The sequence below is a fragment of the Dunckerocampus dactyliophorus genome, chromosome 8, assembly GCF_027744805.1.
Source record: "Dunckerocampus dactyliophorus isolate RoL2022-P2 chromosome 8, RoL_Ddac_1.1, whole genome shotgun sequence".
Lineage (NCBI taxonomy): Eukaryota > Metazoa > Chordata > Actinopteri > Syngnathiformes > Syngnathidae > Dunckerocampus > Dunckerocampus dactyliophorus.
The window spans coordinates 19,316,726-19,336,995 of NC_072826.1; the positions used below are offsets into that span (position 1 = coordinate 19,316,726).

A 20,270-nucleotide genomic window follows, 5' to 3' on the forward strand; every position below is an offset into this window, starting at 1 on the left:
AGAGAGTATATGAAAATGCCACATTTATAGAATTCTTTATGTTGTAATGTAAGGCTAACGTCCACATCAACAAATGTAGCCGTTGAATCGTATCGTATCGAATCTCATTGAATTCAATCATAGTGTTTGTATACTGCATCAAATCGTATGGAATTGTTCTGTTTTAAAAATATTGTTTGTTCTTTTTCTCTTTGCCATCACTGGTTCTTTTATGTGGTGGCATCACCCAAAAACACGAAAAAAAACCACGGAAAAGCGATCAGTTGCATGCAAGTCTTGCCTAACTTCATGCTTGGCTGTGGTTTCATCTCTATTTATATTTCTTCAAAAGTTTTTTGTCTAATTGCAAATTGTAGGGCTTTAGAACTTGAGAGGGTTCACGTTACATATACACTCTCGTTATTATTAATATTGTGAAAATGTGCCACTGGGGTTTGTTATAGGCCTCTGTACTTGTTATAGGCCAACAAAAGCCTCGTAGATGTACAAATGAACACATGTAGACCCAAGAGTGTGTGGGTTCAATAAGATCCACAGCAACCTTCACCTTTTGGTCCCCTCACTGCCATCCTACATTTTTGTGGTTCCTCCAGCAGAGCTAAGCTGGAAGCTCTCCTCCTCTTTCAAGATGAGGTGCAGCCTTGTCCAGACCCTCCAGATACAGGGAAACCTCTTAGCGGCTGAGAAGGAGCGACACGTGTAGGTAGATATGGCGAGGACGCTGAGGAGCGCCGAATGCTCTGCAGTGCGCTGCAGAGAATTAAACCGGATTGGGGAGAGCAGAGAATTGTGGTCCAAGGTGACTTTGTGATCAGGTTCCAGAGCGCAGCCTCAAATCCTCAGGCTTCAGGCTGCTCAGTGGCAAGAGTGTGGTTTTGTGGTGTTAAAGAGCCTTCATCTGTGACACACGCTTCTCTTCTGTCCCTTTTGTTTTGAGTTGAGGAGCCATATTTGGTCACTTCAGAATTGAACCTCCAATGTGTGATGTAGCCACAGTAAAACAACAGTAAATGGTAATAATGATGATGATTAGGAAATAAAATGGTGTCACTTCACAGTAACATGTTCATAAATGTTAATAGTGAGGTTGTTAAAGCACTAATAAGCTGTCATTACTGGCAATTTAGATGCAGGCTCTAATCAAAACTCCAAGTCTTAGTCACAGTGAGCTGATATCAATTTATAACTAGCAAAAGCAAATTATTTATTAACAGTAAAGCTGAATATGGGTTCACTATTTGGGAAGCAGGAAGTGGTCCTCCTCAACTATAGTTGTCAAACCATTTTAAAAAAACTATTATTCAAAAGTTGTACAATAATAATACTAAATTTAAAAAATATTTTTAAGGTAATATTTTTACATAGAAAAAATAATTATTCATTATAAAACAATTCGAACAAAATTTAAATAATTGTATTAATTTGCAAATCCGTATTTTTAATCATTATTTTTCTTATAATAGCCACTTTATAAAAACATGCTAAAAATTACTACTACTACTACTAATAATAATAATAATGAAAAATAAAGACATACATAAATCAATATCCTTTTAAGTAATTGTACATAAAGTAGTGATTATCATCCATCATAATAATTTATAATCAAATCAAAATTTATTGTTTTAATTTCCAAATCAGACATTATTATTTTAATATTGTCCTTATTTTCTGAGGTTTTAGATTTGGTCTATGAAGAGGAGAAAACATGATTGTATTTATTAATTTTTTTACAAAAAGAAAAAGCAAAAGCAAAAGAAAACAAACCAAAGCAAGGTGAGGAAAAACAAGAAAAAATATATAGTTACATACAGTATCGTATAGTTAGTACAGTATAGTTATAATACAGTAGCTTCCGCAGAGTTAAGGAAAGAAGAAAAAGTAAAAAATGTAAAAAATAAGAATAATAATATTAAAATTAAATAGAAGTAAAATAGGAATAAATTTTTAATAATACTAATAAAATAAATTAGTTGGAATTAGCTGTGAATAAAGACAAGTAAAGCAAAGACATTAAAGGGATAGTTCAGATTTTTTGACATGAAGTTGTATGACATCCCCATCAGCAGTGTAGTACATCAACAGCGACTTACCCCCCACTTGGTCCCGTGAGCCCAGTTCTGGGTGGATTCTGGTGAAGAGGAACGTACTTCCAGTTAGTTGGTGGGGCCCAGAGTTTGGCCTCTCAAAACAATATGCGTTCAAAAGAGTAATACATTTGCATCACAAAAATGCCTCCTCGGAAAAAATCAGACCTCCCAATTGCGCTGCGTTACTTTCTCTCTTCCGTTGTATGATTGCTCGCTATTTCCTGTCCATTGTTGTGTATGTGATGATGTTTACGTATGTGTTTACTTATGTGTTCTACAGCGGATGAAAATCCAAATGATCTCTTGAACAATAAATCTATAATTAATGTTGAAATTGAAAGAATTAGCGTCCGAATTACGGTAATGTGATTATTGTTGATGACTGAAAAAGGTGTGAATGTGAGTCGCAACACGGCCGCCGTCGCAGAAAGAACAACAGTCAAACGTTTTTGGAAGCGTTTTGTGGCTCCCATGATGGAACACCTCCTAGCATGACAAAGAGGGGGAAGGAAGTTTAACGTGAACATAAAAGAGGGTTGGGGTGAGAGGATGAGGTCGGAGGTGAAGTGGCAGCGCGGGATGGGGTGATGGGGAGTGTGTGGAAGTCCTCCTCCTCCTCCTCCTCTTCTTCTGAGTTAGGCAGCTGTTTGTCTAGCCCCAGTAGGAGCTCCTAGTGCGGAGCTGGGGAGCACGCTCCACTACATCCCAATGGATGGAACTTCACTGCAGCCACACATCACTTGTTGCTAGCAGGCTGGAGATTATTTCTTCTTGGAGTATCACTGAGTTGTGGCTGAGAAAGCAACTTCCTTTCTCCTGCTGCACATTCAAATAAAGATCCCATGTATGGTCCGTTCAGAGTTTATATGTATGTTTGTGTGTACAAAAAGAGCCCCCCCTTCCTCCTCCTTCAGCAAGTATGTCGCTGTGTAAGTCCCCTTGAAAATGTCCCCTCTTTAAGGCCTGTTTAAAAAGGGACGCCCCCTCTTTGTGTCCACTGTTCTGGTTGGCGTATGGAGGGGCCTTTGTCCCCCTCTTTCATGTGCGTTCACAATAGCCCGGGCCGTTTGAAACACAACAGTAGATGAACTGCGCTGACAGTGTATTAAAGTCTGATGAATTGCCTGTGCGAGGCATAGATCAATGTCCTTCAACCCCCCCGAGCACGCCACAGAGGCCGCAGCCTTGTCTTGGGCTAAATGGAACAGGTTGCTGCCTCCTTTCACAAGCCTTGATTAGATTCATGTTTTGTTGAAGCAGAAGAAGAAGCCTTTTTAAAATGTGTAAATCTTTTTGCCCGTTACTAAAGAAAGTCTGATTTTTTTTGTGTGCCTTTTTTATTCAGGGAATTGACATTGTGTGTGCTGCTCATTTTAGAACTGACTCTGTCTAGACTGGAGTTCTTGCCTTCTAAAACACATGATAAATAGTGAGATTGTATCGATCGTGTTTACGGCCGATGATGTCGTAAGCCAAGTTTTAGTGTTAGTCAGAACATAAATGAACACCTAAGTCACTCACACTGTACACGGAACACATGAATGACATATATATAATAAAAACATTCAGTATAAGAATGAAATAAAACAATAATAAGAGAATAATACTTATTTTTATCCCTGTGGTTGTCTTGCACACTGAAAGGGGCGTTGCAAGGGAGGAAGAGACAGGCTTATTGAAAGTACCACTGCTTAGGTAGCTATCACTGTCCATTTCATAGCTTCAAGGATACCATCTTAGCCCTTCATGATGGTTGCAATAATCCAACAGCTTTAACCAAGCATTTTCCGATATCTAACTTCCCTTCACTTTCACTTTCCTTTTCTTTGCCGCACTGCCGTCAGTAGACTCTGCCTCACGCTTAGGAGACTTAAACTCATGGAGGTTAAATTAAAAAGTTACTTAAAAAAACAAATTGACATTGATGCACATTGATTGGTAATCACTCACAAAGCTCTCTGACGATATGCAGTAAATCCTTAAAAACAGCACAGCTCTCCTGAAAGATCTTTGACCAGCCTTGTCGCAGTTGGTCTTTTTTAAGCAGATTGGGTCAAAGCACTGCAATGACATTTCAAACTGGAAAGGGTACCTAAGCCTTACAGTACATTTTGCCACATCTCTCCCGCTTCGTGGAGGCACTGCAGTCCTCGAGTGGTCCACCCAGTTTTGTGCAAAAATCCACAAAGGACTGGGCTTAACAAAAAGGCACCATTTTTAATAACTTTTTTTTTTTTTTTTTTTTACTAGAGGGCATTCGAAGCTGCACCAGATTCCAGGAAAGGTTCTATTTCTTGATATACAGTGTCTGACAATAGTGACTACACTTCTCTCATTTCCATAAGCATTCTTATACGGAAGTTTAAATAAGTAAGTCAAATACGATAGAAAGTAGACTTGGATGTACTTGCAGTACAGTAGTACAGATTTAGCACACAGCCGTTATTACACGTGAGTAGCATGCTCGTGTTTTGCCTACAGCCAAGCATGCGTCATAGTCCGGGGCTGCACAAGTGCTGCCAGTACTGTGGAGCTGTGGTTCATTGATGGAAACACCATTTTAAATCTCTTCCCTCAATATGTCCTGCAGGTGTGGTTCAGCAACAGAAGGGCCAGGTGGCGTAAACAGGCCGGAGCCAATCAGCTGGCCGCCTTCAACCACCTGCTTCCTGGGGGGTTCCCACCCACAGGGATGCCCACTTTACCCACATACCAGCTCCCGGAGTCCAGCTACCCTAGCACCACACTATCACAAGGTGAGTACGCTGCCATGAGGTATTTTTTGCAAAAATCCTTAAAAACAGCAGAGGCCTCCTGTCATATGGAGGATCTTTGATGAGCGTTTTTGACAAAGCTATTTCAAAACAAAAGCGCTCCTGTCATATAAAGGATCTTTGACTAGTGTTTTTAAATTACGATTTTGAAAAAACCAACAAAGTGCTCCTGTTATACAGAGGATCTTTGATTTCCGTTTTTGCAGTAGGCCCTTAAAAACTGCAGAGTGCTCCTGTTCCATTGAGGATCTTTGAGTAGCATTGCTGAAATGGGTCTTTAAAAACAATATACCTGTAGTTGAAGAGCCTTTGAGGAACATAAACAGTGGTTCTTCACAGGAAGTCCGCATATTAAATCCGTCCACTAATCTGACGTTTTCATGTATTTTCATGAAATACTTCATTAAAAATGTGCACTGTCTGGAACTGTGCTCCTTATACATTAAAGAAAACCATTGGAGGCAAGAAGAAACTCCATAGGCCTACTATTATGTATACGTAATATGATATGATGTTGTCAACGGACATGTGGCGATATCCGACAGATGATCCTAGCTCACACAGCACCTGTGCACGTTTCACCCCTGTCAGAGGGCAGCAGTACCTTGCACAGACCTCAGCCCCTGCCCCCGTCCTCCATGCACCAGGGGGGTCTGAGCGCCGACAGCAGCTCGGCGTACGGCCTATCGTCCAACCGCCACAGCTTCTCCAGCTACTCCGACTCCTTCATGAGCCCCTCGGCGTCCAGCAACCACATGAACGCGGTCGGCAACGGGCTGTCGCCACAGGTAAGACACAACTCTAAAACTTCACTCCTGATGTTTCCCCATCCTCCCCCATGCTCATCTCACTTGTCAGAATATGTAATTGTGACGCCAATTAAAATGTTCATCGCTATAACTACCAGTGTTGGGCTTTTATGCCAGCCTTCCAAAAGCCCTGGATTTATTTTAGCAACTCCAAATTGCTACATTGCTAAAACAATTGGATTAACATCAACAAATTAAAATTTATCTTGATAGTCCACAGCGCTTTTTACTTTCCTGGGACGTCTAAATCCTGTATGCCGCTGCCAGAACACACGGAGATGAAATAATTAGCTAAAGCTTTAAAATGTAGACCCGTAATCTTCTTGCTGTAATTGTCTGCAGACGCAAGACTCCAGTCTTTTTTTTACCCTTTTTTCCACCCTCTCTCTGCATTGTTTGTGTTCATTTTACTCCTGTATTTTTTACTTATGCCGTTATGTTTAATCTCTTTCTTTATTTAAATTTATTTTATTTATTTGTATATTTTTTACATGTATATCTTAATTTTTATTTTTTTAACACTTTCTTTCTCTCCATTATCTCTCATTATTCGTTCTTTCTTTTACTCCTGTATTTGTAGGTATTCATTTATCATTAATCTTTTCATTTATTTTATTGATATTTTGGTCACATTTATTTCTTATTTGTTTTCATTTTTAACACTTCCTTTTGTTCTTTTTGCTTCTGCATTATTTTCATTCATGTGTTCATTTTTTATCTTTCATCTCTTCATTCATTTTAATTTCTTGTATTTATTTATTTTAATTTAAAAACATTTTAAAACACTTTCTTTTGTTCTTTTTCTTCATTCTGTCTGCATTTAAAAAAAAATCTTTTACTAATTTTTGTTTTTATTTTTAATTGCTGTGCTTATTTTAATTAAATATAGTCATTGATGTATAAACGGTATTTCTAAGTGTATTTCTTATTTCTTTTCTTTTTTCCTTCCAGTCTCATTCATTTTACACCTGTATTTTTTAATGTATTAATTTATCTTTCATTTTTCTATTTTAAGATATATTTTTTATTTGTTTTTAATATATATATATATCATATTTTATTACATATTTTATCTTTCTTTTCTCCCTTTTCTTACATCATTGCAAAGGTTCCCTGTTGTTGCACATTGTTTATTATTTTCTCTTCCTATGAGAAAATGATAACAGGCACCTTTTATTTCTCTTTGACCTACTGGGTTCCTTGCCTTCCTCATGCATGATGCTCTATGTGTGCTACTTCTCATGTTAACCTCTTTGGACACCTTCATTAATGAGCGTTTGAATGTGGCTCCACGCTGGAGGTTGAGCTTTAAGCGGCACAGAATGCAAAACCATTTGTAAATGATGCAAATCGTGTGTACGCAGCGAATTATACACAATTACCCATCAATACTGGCCAGCCTTGCCCACCCCTCACCGACAAGATGCGGTTAACAGGCAGAAAATAAGATTGAAATGGTGTGTAAAGAGTTGAAAATGAATTTCAATGCCGCATTTGTCCACAATTACCCCAGTCGTTCACGTGTGTTTTATTTGAGTCGCCTTTAAAATATTTCTCAAAGCAGATTGGAAACTGAGTATTACCCTGTTTTTTTTTTTTTTTTTTTAAGAAAGAATTAAGGATTTTGTGACAAAAAGGAGATTTTCTCTCCTGCTGGAGTGACGGAGTGAGGATAACACGGAGGCTCACAGCGTGTTGGATTGTTAATGGTGGCGCAGGGGGCTTTAGCTGCTAATGCTCCCGCTGCAAAACCTGTAGAAAAACACCGACTCCATCATTTATCAACATACATATTTCATTAATGCCTCACTCATGCTGGCATGATGTCGCCTTCTTTTCTTAGCAGGGGTTCTAGAATGTGTTAGGATATTAAAGAAGTCCTGGTAAAGTGAGCATGAAAGGACAGAAGCGATTGTAACAGTATGCATTTATTCAGTTACTCATCAATCGTCTTCTACGGTGCACAAGATTGTTTTTTACCTTCATCAAGGCGGTTGCTTTGGTTTTGATTGATTTATATATTTGAACATCGTTTTTTTTTTCTCTCACATTCTGTCCCATCAATATACCTCTCATATCACAATTCCAAATGTCCAAACGGAGCAGGAAGAAGCGGCGCTTTAACTAGATTTTAAAAACTATGCGTCAAGTTACCTGATTCAAACTGTTTTTTTTAGTTACTTTGATGATCAATTATATATGCAAAAACTAAATGAAATAACTTTTACATTTAAGTCCAGAAAAAGTGTTCCGTTCTTTTTTTCTTTAAAAAAAAAAAAACCTAGCTATTGCCACCCCGCCGCTACATCCTGCAGTCAAATCTCAGTTACTGCTACTCCTCAACCGCTGCACACAAAAGGGTGTCAAAACATGTACCTCTGCTACTGTGTTGCGTGTACTACTGTTTTTGGGACAAATACACCACATGGCGGCGCTTTTATTAATCAGTGAGTCAGATTGACTTGAAAATTCTCCCACATGTCAATACACTCTACAAAACACCCCCTGTAACTTAGTTTAGCCAAACTACCATGAAATGTGATACGCAGGGGACTGACAAACACGTGTGTAAAATTTGAGCAAGATTGGCTGAAAAACTCGGCCTCTTTTGCAGGGGCACGGGCGAGACTTAGCAAGTACTTGTCCACAAGTCATTGAGCATTTGTCTAATGATTATAACATTTTGAGTGTATCTGTATTACATGTTCAATATATGCTAGCGTGTCTTCCAAGGCATTTTAACTACAACCCATAGGGGGCACCACAAATATGATTTAGTTATGCAAAAACTAAGAAAGACTGCCAAACTTCATAGAGACGTGGCGCATTAGTGGATAAAAACGGAGATCCATAATCTGTCTATAGTGTCCCAACTCTAAAAGAATCGTTGTCCATTCTTCACAGAGCTTGCTTTGTTTGGGCACTCGATCTTGCAAACAAGTTCATTAAGCGTACCGCTTGGCCATACAAGAGCTGAGACAGTGTACAAAAACCGAGACATATTTTTAGTAATAATGTACATCAAAAATCGAATTCTATGAAAAACAGGGTGTACAAAAACCTATGGTTCAACTGTATTTAAATTTGTTGGGGTTTTTTTTGTTCCATTCTGGTTATTTATTGAATTTGTTAGCATGTTGCACTTTTTACGTGGTGAGTCTAGCTGTCAGCGTCCTGCCTTCATGCCCAAAATTCCAGAAAATCGAAATTTCCTTCATTTGTCGGTGAATGTTGATATTGAGCTTTAAGCTCAATTGATTCAAATTGGGGTTCCTCAGCCTTGGTTGAGGTCTACGCTTGCCATTTTCCTTCCATTCATGTGTTTATTTTGAAGTCCAAATGTGTATTTTTTTTCTTTTGGTTTTTGTGTGTGTCTGTTTTCATTTTATTTCCAAGAGATGTTTTGATGTGGCATGCCATGCTTGTGCAAGGCCCTGCATGGCATTCCCATCAGCCTCTCAGCATGGAAATGAACCTTCCCACTGGCAGCAGAATCAGAGTTCACTGGGTGGCGCGGCATCCTGCTGCGCACACACATATACAACACAAACATGCTGTCCACATAGCACACAACAAGCCACAAGCAGGCTTGCAATTAAACATTATCATAAATTGAGCTGTGGTCACGGCGTATTTGTCATGATTGATGAGGGAAAGCATGTAAAGAAGAGTTTAGTCAGTTGCACGCAGTGTATGTTTGCAGGAGATATGCCTGTTGGTACATATGAGAGCTATAGCATTGGTGGCCGAGCCCCTTTGCTGCAAAGATTGACACAAAAAATGTCTCTCCTTCCCAACAAATGGGCGGCGGTGGCGTTCTGCCAAGTCCGTAATGGAATCCTGCAGCGTTCAGCAGGCCCCGAAAGGAGCCCGCGTCCATCGCAATCCCATAACCCATCCCGACAGCACATATTTTCCCATTACGGTGGAAAAGCCATCCAGAAAGGAAGTGAAAGCGGTTGCTGTTTGATTGTGGCGACATGTTTGGCTGCTTGAGGGAGGCGGTTGCTGTGCATGACTGGCCAAAAGGAATGAAAGCAAAAGTGCTTTTCCTTGTTGGTCTTGTTTCATTTCCAGGCGCAGCAGGTGTTGGGAGCTCACACACTCAACTGAATCATCTCAGATAAACTCTTCGAAAGATTCACATCTAGTCTTGCCTCTCGTCATAGAGGATATTCTTGACAAATAGTGGCATTAGAATAATAACGATCATTCTAATCAGCTTTAAGGCTGCTTCTCATGTAGTTTGGTGGAACACAATGGACCCGCCTTTTCAGCATTCGCGGCCCTTCAAATTTGTAGAGTTTTGATCAAAGCATTATTTTTTGATCAACTTGATATCTACACCCTTACTCACTTAGCTCAAACCAGCAGGTGCTTATCAACCCAAGTGTCTTCCTAACTCACGGTGCAGCCAAAAATAGGAACACATGTGGAACATACAATGTAACTGTACCACACATGCTATGTGGGTATCAAAATAGACACTTACACATTAATATACGTGCAAATACAATTTTATATTATTACACAGCCGGCGGGGGAAAGGGGGGTGATGCCTTCCTCAAATAGCTGCATGTAGACTAGCATGTCTATGTTCAGTCAAGCTAAGCTAAGCTGTCTATTACATTACAAAATACGACATATAGTGAACGTCTATTTGCTATGTTCACCCTGGTTTACTTACAAGTCAAACATTGTGTAGTGCTGCTATGCAACATGCACAAATGGTCTTAATTCCTTCAGGTATGACAAGGTAAATTCACTTAGAGATGGCATTTCTTGTGTAGTGCTTCACAGAGCTCGTTTTTGTGCAGTTGGCAAAAAAATGGATGGATGGGCGATTTTTAAACAGCATCAGCGGGGGAGCTAGCTCACAATAGTAAAATTTCAGCTCTGTGCTAAGGTTGTTTGTTTTTAAAGTTTGGTTTCAGTCGTGCTGACAGGTTTTTTTCCCAACATTTCTGGCTCAAATTTGAAATCACAGCAGCGTATACAGTCATGTATGGATTTATTGCAGTTAATTGGCTCCAGACCCGACCGTGAAAAGTGAATGTCCGCGAAGTAGGATTTTTTATTTAAAAATCTAATATCTTTGTAGCTAAATCATAGTTTACAACCTTGCAAATACAGTGTTTCACACTATTAGAGCCCTGTAGACATAAAATAACACCCCTATAGTCCCCTTTACACATGTATTACCCACTATAGCAGACATAATCAGTGAAAATAAGCCATTGAAGACATAAGACTCATCTTTGTGTATGATAATAAATGATTTCCGCAGGGTTTCAGCGTTGAGTGGATTAGGGCTGCAGCAGTAGCCTGTGTTATTATTATGATTGTAATAATAATTGTTATTATTATTACTACATTATTATGACACCTAGTGAGCAGTGTATAATATTAAATAGCCTCAACTATAATATATATTTGTATTTCAGTTAATTTAGCCATTTTTATGCGTGAAAATGCTTAATTTAGGCAAACAAAGTAAAATGTGCTTAAATATGCATATTTTGAAATAATAAGCTGTATTCAACCACAAAATAGCATGATTTATCCATTTTTGAAAAACCATGAGCGTGAAGCCGTGAAATTTGAAGCGCAAAGTGGCAAGGGACGACTGCAGACCTCCTGTGGCGCCCCCTATGGTGTTCAAAACGCTTTGGAAGACACGCAGCATGCATATGTAGGATACATGTAATACAGGTATCTTCAACCTTTTCTAATCATTAGACAAATGCAAATTAGTTTTTAACTCCCGCCCCGTTTTGCTGGCGGCCATGCTTTCAACCCATCCTGCTCATATACACACATGGGCTCGCCAGTCTCCTGATCCCCTGATCCAGATCCTCACCAAATTGTTGGGGGTTTTTTTGGCCTGTGAACTGCCTCACCATAAGATTTTGTCAAAAACACTTGACTACTTGAATGACATTGAAAGAAGACCTCTGCCAAGGCCAAACAATCCAAATGTTTTTGCAGACCATCGTTGATACCCAGCTCCTGCACATGCCTGTATTTCAGCATTAAGACACATTCAATGATTCAGTGGCAACAAACGTGTATTGAAAAATGTATGAAATATTTCTTTCTTTTCTCAAGCTGCTGCGCCACCTTCGAATCTGCTTTAGAGATTTTTGCTCACAAAATAAACCAGTCCAGGAAGCCATTTCTATTTCCCAACCAGTGATTCCAGTTTGATGTTAACAAAGTTGACAAAGTTACTTTGTTGACTGTAAGGAACTTTTTTATGTGTTTTCAGTTTAATGAAAGTCTTTTGGAATGACAGGGATGTGTGTGTGTGTGTGTGTGTGTGTGTGTGTGTGTGTGTATGTAGAGGGCCTTTGGGCTGTGTGAGTGGGCAGGGCCTTCACACACACACACACACGCGTGTGCGCGCACACACACACGTAGACGGGATCAGAGGCATTGCGGCGCTCACCCCTGCCTCCCTTTGATCCGTGTCCCGGGGCCTGCCCGCCTGCCCGCCTGCACCGCACCAACGCACGCTGACACCGTGCTCACCAGCGACTCCCCACAACTGTCTGAGCGAGATAAGCCAGGGGAGACTCCAAACTGTGCTGCTGCTTCTCCATTAGCTTGCGCAGACGCTTCTTTAAAAAAAAAAAAAAAAAAAAAGAGATGAATTATTTTTAAGACGCGCGCTCTGCTCCTGCCAAAAAAAATGGAGAGAGGAGGGGTGAAATGTACGGAACAATCTGGCTTCATTCTGCCTTCCTTCCTGACTTCTAACAAGGCAGGCTGCACCTGAATACCAATGAGGGGAGGGGGGATTGGTGTAGTCCCCCACACTATTAAAAGTTGGGCATTAAGCCTCTCACCGGGCACTGTGTCAGCTGGCAGCCTCCTCTGACAACAAATCAAAGAGGATGAGCACATCGCCTGCATTCACAGCATCCGCCGCTCGCTCAGCAACACATAGTGGTTAATTAGAACTCCCATTAAAACAAATGCGCTTTCAATTTGGCAAGTATTTAAAAAAAGCACGTAAGAGGCTTTCTGTAAAAAGAGACCTGCTGTTGGCAGCTGCCAAGAAAATCCAGGGACTGTAAATCATATCCACTGGCTATACTGTTTCTGCTCAGATTATTAGTGTTGTTTTTGCAACACTTTTGAACTCTGAGGAAACCTTCCCTGCCTGTGACATCAGAAATGTGCCCTTGCTGGCACTGATGTATCTGCTGGCATGAATGGCAGCCCATGTGGGGACTAGAAAGGCATGCAGAGTGAAGCACAGACCTCCGCCAAGGCCAGATTTGGGGTCAGAACCAAGTCTACCAATGCTAGTGAATGGCATTTATTAGAGTGTGGACCTCCGCCAGGGCCAACACTCCTTATTTGGATCAGCACCGGGTTGCAAAATAAATAAACAGTTCATTTCTGTGTAACCCTACTACATAAGAAATACATTTATTTATTTATTGTAGCCCACCACGAATACATTAGGGCTCTACCTGCTTACCCTCGTTCATAAACACATTATAACGGGACTGTCTGTGTAGCTTGCCTTTACATCTCAGCAGACCAGATGGCATTGTAACTCTGCTTCTTAACACACCTCATGCACACATACCACATCGGACTTGGTCCCATATTACAACACATCTGTGAGATATTAAATATGATGTAAAATATCATCTTTATATTTCTCTTTTTAAATCACTCATGCGTGTTAAAAGACGCATGCTACAGCTGCACCAAATGACACCAACACCTGTAAGTCAGTGACTTCATGTCGTGTTGACAGTAGTTATAAATAGGGTTTAAAAACATCAGATCATCTTGCAAAGTTCAAAAAGCTCATTTTTTTCCATTCACACACAAAAACTGAGTCGGAGTTTTTGTAAATCTCCAACATGTCCGGAGTTTTGCATCATGGCCACTTATGCAAATTAGACGATAACATCATCTAACACCCCCACACCTTGCAAACCAAGGGAAACATCGAAACGGTGCTAAAATAGTAACAATAATACTGCACTATGTCCTACCATAATGTAACAATAACTTCCAGAAGAGCTCTGCCAAGGCCAAACACTCCTTGTGTTTTGTAAAGTGGCATATTGTATATAATCATCTCCTACACACGCCTGTATTTTATCATTACGCCAATATCCACTAAAAAAGAAACCAAAGAAGTGTAATAAAAGTATTATCACCTTTATCCAGAGCCTCACCAAACTTTTGTTGTAATTTTCTTGGTCAATGCACTGCCTTTCCTGAAATGGTTGTTAAAAACATAGCTAGCTAGAACAGTACAGCATACCTGTCAGTGCTCTCGTTTCCTCACATCCCCCTTATTGGCCCTTCTTTTTTTATTTATTTTAAATAGTTTCTCGCAAATGTCACATATTGTGACTTTCCTCCAAAAAATAAATCCTCTCCGGTACTGGATGTCCACCACACTATAACGTTTTGTGTCAAAACTTAGTTACGTAGATTTTTTGTAACATTTATTTGTCCGTGTCTCTATATTAGGTAGTTAGCAGGCTACTTCCTGTTTCATAGACAGACGGGGTTTGGATGGTACAATTTGTGCCTTTAAATTTCAAAACGTGACAAAAAATTACCTTTTTTTTAAATATGTATTCAAATTTCATGGCATATTTCAGGGGTTAGCAACCTGTGGCCCGTGGGTTGCTAAGGCCCGCCACAGTATTTGATCCATGCAAATCTAAAAAGAAAAACAAAAACTTCAAAAGTAATTTTAAACATTTTTCCCAAATTCTCTCCAATGACAGCTTGAGGCCTCCACTGATTATGTAACTTTAAAAAACGTAGTGAAAAGATGTATTTTTGTCTTTGTCCTGCAAATTCCTGCTTGATGGACGAATACACGGGCAATAACATTTTCATTATGGGTTGGACTGCACCATTCTTGCTGTGAAAAAAGTTCTTAATCTGCATATTTACACTGTTAAATAGTTTTAGCGCTAACCCTCCAGTAAGCAAATAGCATTCAATTCTTACTTCTTGTGCTTGGCTGAGGTAATACACGTTACGCTTTACCTCGCCATGTAAACCTGCTCTATCTGTAATGTCTGCGGGGCAACCCAAAGAAGCCGTTTTTCATTTTCCCAATCCCAAATATTTTGGTCGTCATGTGTTGCTTTCATATTCTATTTTTCACCTGGCAACCTCGCTCTTCCATTTGCCTCCATGTCATGGCGCACTCACTCGCTGGTGCCCCCCTTCCTTTGCCCTCCCCCCACCACCTTCCTCCCAGAGCTCCAAAAAGTCTCTCCCCCGGAGAGGCGGCTCTCTTCTCCCCGTCGCCCAGATGAAAGGCTAGGGCGAACAATAAAAATGCTATTTAAATGCAAGGGTGTTTGTGTGCGGGTGAGAGATATTTCCCGCTGCAAGTGAGCTGCCGCGTCCCGATAAATAATAAATATAAGGGAATGTGATTTACATTTATCTCGCGGAGGCAGCCAATATGAATTTCAGTAAATCCTAGAAGATGGGGATTTAAGGAGGAAAATGACTGAGACTGATTCACATGCTGTGTGTCCCACGCAGCTACGGTGCCTTATAAGGTGCACAGGCCTGCTGCCGCTATTCAAGTATTGGTGCACACTTCGATGCTATCTGAAATAGCCACTAACGCATCCACACTCATGCACTCTTGAAGGTGACTTTTGCTACTTGACAATATGCCTTCCCTTATTATGATAGTATAAGTTATATCATAAGCCAGCTTCTTATTCACCCAGTTGCCATGTCCACTACTCCGAAGTTTTTTGTGCACAGAACACAGGTCACATGTATATTTGGATCACATTCAAACTTAGCGTGATGGGAACAGTGCTTAAGATGGCAGCACTGGCCAAAAAGTGTGTCTCTTTCTTCGATTTTGATGAAGTTAAGGCACCCCAAAGTGGGGTACGCGTACCCCCAGGGGTACAGCAATTGACTAGAGGGTACGTGAGTAAAAATGAAAAACAATTAGCGCCTAACACTCACAATTACGAGTGCGCCTGAACGCCTCACAGTGCAAGGAGAACGGAGCAGAAAGGAGACAGAGCATGAAGTTGTTCATTGCTCTGTGTGCGTTATATTGTTTTGTGCATTAAGAGTGTTTAATCTTGAAGATTTCATTTATGCTGGCATTCCAATCCCTGCAGCGGTGAAAACCTCTCACTGTGAGTGGGGATTCCCCCGAAAATTAGGCTTTATCGTTGGTTGTATATATTTTTGTACTTCGGATACTGCTTTATCATGATTGTTAAACTTTCCCCTTAAATTTGGTATTAAACCAATATGCATACTTAAACCATAGCCATCGTGAGTGGACAAAAAAGCGACTATTCAAACAAAAGTATTCCAACATCAGACTGGAATAAAAGCTATGTAGGATGATTACTTATCTATTTATTAGTGCTCATGTGAAACTTTATCACAATGTGACCAAAATAGACATTTTTGCCCCAGAATTATACAATTAATTACTGTAAACAATTAATTATGTTCAATATTTCAAGTTAATTAAGATAAAAATGTTTATGTTTGTGTGCAGGAGTGTAGAAAGTTTGGGAACCACTGTCCTATTAGATTCAAAGGCCAGTTTACGGCCAAATTTGAGGTGATCTGATTATTTTAGACTGTTTTGTATTAGAATTTTTTGTTTGTTTTTTAAATAGGTCCCTTTTGGCACAGAAAAGTACCAAAAGAATACTGATACGTTTGTTATTTTTTACATTTTGACAATAATCTCACCCAATTAGCACACAGCATGCATGTCTATGTTTTAATGTATAGTTGATTAGAATGTTCTCGATCAGGCGTTTTCAAAGTGTGGCATAGTGAGCATATCCTCAGAGAACATAATGCAGGTGTTGCATGACCTACTCCCCAAAAACCTCCCCACTCCCAGAGTTTCTGAAGCATATTTGGTGGCATTTTGTGCTCAGAAAGTATACCCTCTCCTCAATTGAACTAAAAAGAGCTTTATTTAGCCTTTAACTCAACTTAGCTTAGCAGGTGTGAAAAATGTGTTTTTGTTCTTGTGCGTCTTCTGGAACTTCCCAGGTCAGAAGTTTCGAGATCCTAATTCGAGTTTGTCGTTTCCGAATATAAGACGCCTCCTTTCAGAATTGTTTAATGGCTTATAGTCTTTCATTTATGTAATTTATGGATTTTATTTATTTAGGGAATTTATTTCTTTTTGTTTTTATGAAATTAAATTAAATTTAAAATATTTATATTTTATTTTATCTTTTTTTATCTTCTTGATTCTCTTGATTTTTACAATGTATTTCCATTGTTGTATCACATTATTATTATTATTGTTGAATGGTATTATTATATTGAAAATAATAATTATTATAATAAAAATAATAGAAGATAAAATAAAATAAAATATTTTTAAAAAATGAAAAATTTTATTTAAAAAAAATGAAATGAATTCCCTAAATAATAAAATTAATAGTAATGTTATTCACTGGAAAGTGGCCCTTATAAGGCAAAGAACTATATTTGCCAACTTAGTTGAAATGAATGCCATGTGATTACGCCCAGCCAATCAGCAAAAAGGCTCATGATAATAAAGGGTGGGTTAGAATAAACTATCAGGGGGTCTAGCACAATGAAAATCAAATCTATTACAATCTGTTGCCATTTTATTGTGTCATTTCCAGCTAAACAATACCTATTCAACAAATAATAATCACTTTAAATCAAGATGTAACTATGGTAGGAACAATTCTGGATGATACAGTATCTTAATCCATTGAGTCTCGTGGTACATGGGTACCACAGTGTGTTTTTAAATGAAATAAAATGATACTAGAAATACACACGTATGAAACATGCATACATAACCAAATATTCATAGGAATTGAATTCAAATGAATTCATACGCCACGCCACAAGCCAATTACCTGCGAGTACAAGCCATATATGTGCAACTTGCAACGTAAAATTTGGTGCAAAGGGTGATGCTTGGTGTAAAAAAGTTTCAGAACCATTGTCACAAACAATTTGATGCCCGGTGGAATACACTGTGGTAGTCTACAGAGGTAACTATAGTGTTAAATACATGAATACAGCATCCACTTGTCCTTGGCCGCTCACCGGACAGGTGAAGGGTCCGTGGCGACCCCATGCTTCCTCAGGGGTTAAGGGTTAGGGTAGCAAGAGGATATTATGGGATGACCGAGGTCTGCTTTGGTGTGAACCTGCCTGCCTGGCGGTGTGTGTGTGTGTGTGTGTGTGTGTGAGTGTGTTCGCTTCATGTGCGTCCTGTTAGTTCCAGATGCCACTCTGACAGGTGCATTGATGTGATTGATACTCGCCCTGACTTTTTGCCCTCTCACCTACACTCTCCGTCTTTTTCATGGCAGCGACCATCCCCTCCCCATCACCAAACCCCCTTGCGCCAATGTTAGCGTTAGCCGCCTGGCTTGACAGTATAAGACAAGGAGGCTGCTGGGTCCTCAGCTGGCTCCCCTCTCTGTCTCCAGCTGAGAGCTATTTCGCTATTTATTTACATGTAATTATGGCGATGAGGTGCGGATATTAACACTGTCAAGAACGATTTGACCTGACATTTTTCACTAGACCTGGCCCCTGCTGCTTTTCCGCAAACAAACCCCCCGCCTCCTCCTCCTCCTGCTCGTCTTCCTCCAACCTTTTCTTGCCTTGCTTTCCTCCACACGCCAAAACCACTCTCCTGGAATCAGAAAATCTGCCGTTTAATTTAGAGTCTGTGTGTGTGTGTGTGTGTGTGTGTGTGTGTTTTGAAGGGGCCTCTCTTGTTCCTAGTGGCTGAATCCATCCCATAGTTACTCAAGCATATCACTAGCAAAGAATAGACCACTGCTTCCTCACACGCTCTCCAATTGCACTCCAATAGACGGCATATTAACCTCTGGTTAGCGCAGGCCCCGACTTTATCGGCGCCACTATGGGATGTTTAAGAGTAGACGTGGGAGTCAGTGAACAGCTGTGCTTGCTTAGATGTTTTCACGTTAGTAAAAGCGAGGTGGCAAGGATGGTCGTGGTTTTATTTCTTTATTTGTAATTACTGATAGGATTACTGACAAATTCTGTCACAATTTTCTAATAGGGGGAGAAAGGAATAGAAAACATGGAGCAATAAATACTGTAGACAGAAACAGACCTTTTTTAATAAAGGTAAATGAATAACACATAATTATACATCATTTCAAATACAAAAAATACATAGCAAAATATATTATTATTATTCATTCTTTCATTTTCTATGCTGTGTGTCCTCACTAGGGTCACGTATGGTCACAGGGGTATACTGGAGCCTATCCCAGCTGACTTTGGGCGAGAGGCGGGGTTTGGTCGCCAGCCAATCGCAGGGCACATATAGACAAACAACCACAATCACACTCACATTCACAAAGTAGAGTCGCCAATTAACCTAACATGCATATTTTTTTAATGCGGGAGGAAGCCGGAGTACCCGGAGAAAACCCACGCACACGCACGGGGAGAACATGCAAACTCCACACAGTAGATATGAACCCAGATTATCCAGGTCTGTTGACTGTGTGGCCAAGCTGCTAACCACTTGGCTACCCTGCGGCCCAAGGAGATTGACAACACAGTGAAAACAGACGGGGGGCCAAGCTAACTTTCTGTGCAAATACATAAACACGCAAAACGTAACAGGTAGGTAAAACACATAAATGACTACTACTACCATGGGGAGGGTAATTAACAACAACAAACACTTTTAACTACTATTTACAAGGTGCCCGCAAGGCATGCTGGATAGCCCAGCGACAACTCCTTCCGATGCTACAGTATTCAATTGAATGAATGAAATTGAGGCTATCAGACTGCAGTATGGTTCTGGATGGGAGTTGATAGGCCTTTCAGGTAAATGTGCATCAGCTTTAATATGTGCTTGTTGTGAAGAGTGACAGCTTGTTCCAGCGGCTGCTAATCATCCTCATCTGCGCCTCTCTTGTCACTGCCCAGATTCTGTCAGTGCCAATCAGCCACTTAATTGAACACAATTAGCTCCCCCCTCGCCACCACCACCACCACCATCACCACCCCAACCCTCCATTCTTTAAAGGCCCTCTTTCTCCCTGCCACTGTCTTTCCTGGTGGAAGACACTTTTCACTTGTTATTAATGTGCCACAGCCAATTAAGGCGGTGGCATGCGGGCCAAAGCCCATCATCTGCTGCCTGCCACCATCGCCGCGGCCCCGGCCCCCGCCCCCGCCTTGCGCCACCTCCTCCACCGTGACCAAAACGCTTTAATTCAATTTATGCAATCACTGTTATTTTTAAATAGTCATTTTGTCTGCACGGATGAGGGGGTCTGACTGCCCGCTGGGCCGGGGCCAGCTCATGGAGGAGGCGGGGAGGGTTCGGGGGCAGCAAGAGTGGACCAACCAGAGGCCGGCTATGTGAGAAATTGTGGATATTTTCATCTACTGTATTTCATATTTCTATTGATTGTCTTATGTGCATTATAATTAAAGCCCCTAATATAACTACTTGAATGACCCCCTACAAAGCAATCCTAACTTGGATCAGCACTTGCGTATGCTTGACCACCATTCCATTACAATATGAGAAACATTTC

The 20,270-nt window shown here is 40.3% G+C and overlaps 1 protein-coding gene across 3 annotated transcripts in view; it reads left to right on the plus strand.

Annotated features, from left to right (window-relative positions):
* The window catches only part of pax7a (paired box 7a), a 72,149-nt gene that overhangs the window by 35,520 nt on the left and 16,359 nt on the right, over window positions 1-20,270 (plus strand). For all 3 annotated transcript variants that reach the window (XM_054784002.1, XM_054784004.1, XM_054784003.1), the window contains 2 exons: window positions 4,681-4,846; window positions 5,456-5,652. In XM_054784002.1, the coding sequence (XP_054639977.1) occupies window positions 4,681-4,846; window positions 5,456-5,652 (363 nt within the window). The remainder of the gene's footprint in view (window positions 1-4,680; window positions 4,847-5,455; window positions 5,653-20,270) is intronic.